This window comes from Vigna angularis, chromosome 2 (assembly GCF_016808095.1).
Source record: "Vigna angularis cultivar LongXiaoDou No.4 chromosome 2, ASM1680809v1, whole genome shotgun sequence".
Classification (NCBI taxonomy): Eukaryota; Viridiplantae; Streptophyta; class Magnoliopsida; order Fabales; family Fabaceae; genus Vigna; species Vigna angularis.
In genome coordinates this window covers 51,381,203-51,382,163 of record NC_068971.1, presented here as the reverse complement: position 1 = coordinate 51,382,163, position 961 = coordinate 51,381,203, and the positions used below count along the sequence as shown (strand labels likewise).

Here is a 961-nt window from a genome sequence, read left to right as displayed (position 1 = left end):
TCAAAAATCGGAGTCTGCCAAATAGTATTTAAGCAGTTTGTGGCATTGAGGCAAGGACTGGTCACTGAGGTAACCCATGCAATTAGCATAGTGAAGATGGTTGACTATGCCATTTTTGTGGTGGGTTAGTACTATGCTGGATCTGTCACGCCCAGAATCTGGGGTACTACACCATTGAATAGGGCTTTTAACAAGCATGCATTGGCAAATATGGTTGCCATCGTCATTTTCAACATCAATGTGGTATGTTCCCATCGAATCCGTCACACCCTCCGTGTAGAAAACTTCCTTCAAGGTCTTCCTTTCTTTGCACTGAATTCCAACCCTTGCACCTGATTAACAACATGCAATTTTGGAAGTCCCACATCGCCTAAAGATAAGGTCAATTCATAGTTTATAAATAGGTGCAAACCTTACCCTACAAGCTGATTTTGTGGGGTTGAGTTAGGCTTAAAGTCCACTTCTAACATGTGAACGTTCTATCTAAAACAATTGTACCTTCAATGTAAAAGGTGACATTGGTTTCGAATATTGCCAAGACTTGAACTTGTGAGTTTCTTATACTGCCAAGACTTGAACTTTTTCTGAATAGGATTTTCAGGACAGGCGTCATGTGCGCGATTAAGTTTTGCTTAAGTACTATAGTGCAAGTTGAAGTTTTTGCCTTGTATAAAACATTAACCAGCACATGCATTCCCCAAAACAATGAAGGGAAGTTGAGATTTTTTCAACTTTGTCGTGGCATTTTGATCTCTCACTACTTTACTATAACGTTTGGTATTGAATCATGTTATTGTATAAATATAAGGATTAAATATGTTTTTTTTTTTACTAAAATTAAAATTAGTTTTTTTTTTAAATTTTGGTTTAATTTAGTTTTTTAATTTTAGAAATGTGTAAATTTTATACTTTAAACTAAATTTGTTTGGTTTGTTAGACATTTATGATTATAAAATTAAGA

At 34.9% G+C, this 961-nt stretch overlaps 1 protein-coding gene across 1 annotated transcript; it reads right to left on the bottom strand.

Annotated features, from left to right (window-relative positions):
• On the bottom strand, positions 1–613 carry LOC108327658 (protein DOWNSTREAM OF FLC). Its single transcript, XM_017561343.1, has 2 exons — positions 499–613; positions 1–332 (listed from the first exon to the last, which is right to left on the bottom strand). Exons 1-2 carry the CDS (start codon positions 611–613, stop codon positions 1–3), a joined length of 447 nt encoding a protein of 148 aa, XP_017416832.1.
• Between the last annotated feature and the right edge of the window lie 348 nt (positions 614–961).

Excerpts from the sequence above, each read along its gene's own strand:
- LOC108327658 (XM_017561343.1), bottom strand. The coding sequence starts at position 613 with ATGACGCCTGTCCTGAAAATCCTATTCAGAAAAAGTTCAAGTCTTGGC. Across the intron at positions 333-498 it reads TGTCACCTTTTACATTGAAG|GTGCAAGGGTTGGAATTCAG; the intron begins GTACAATTGTTT and ends GTTGTTAATCAG.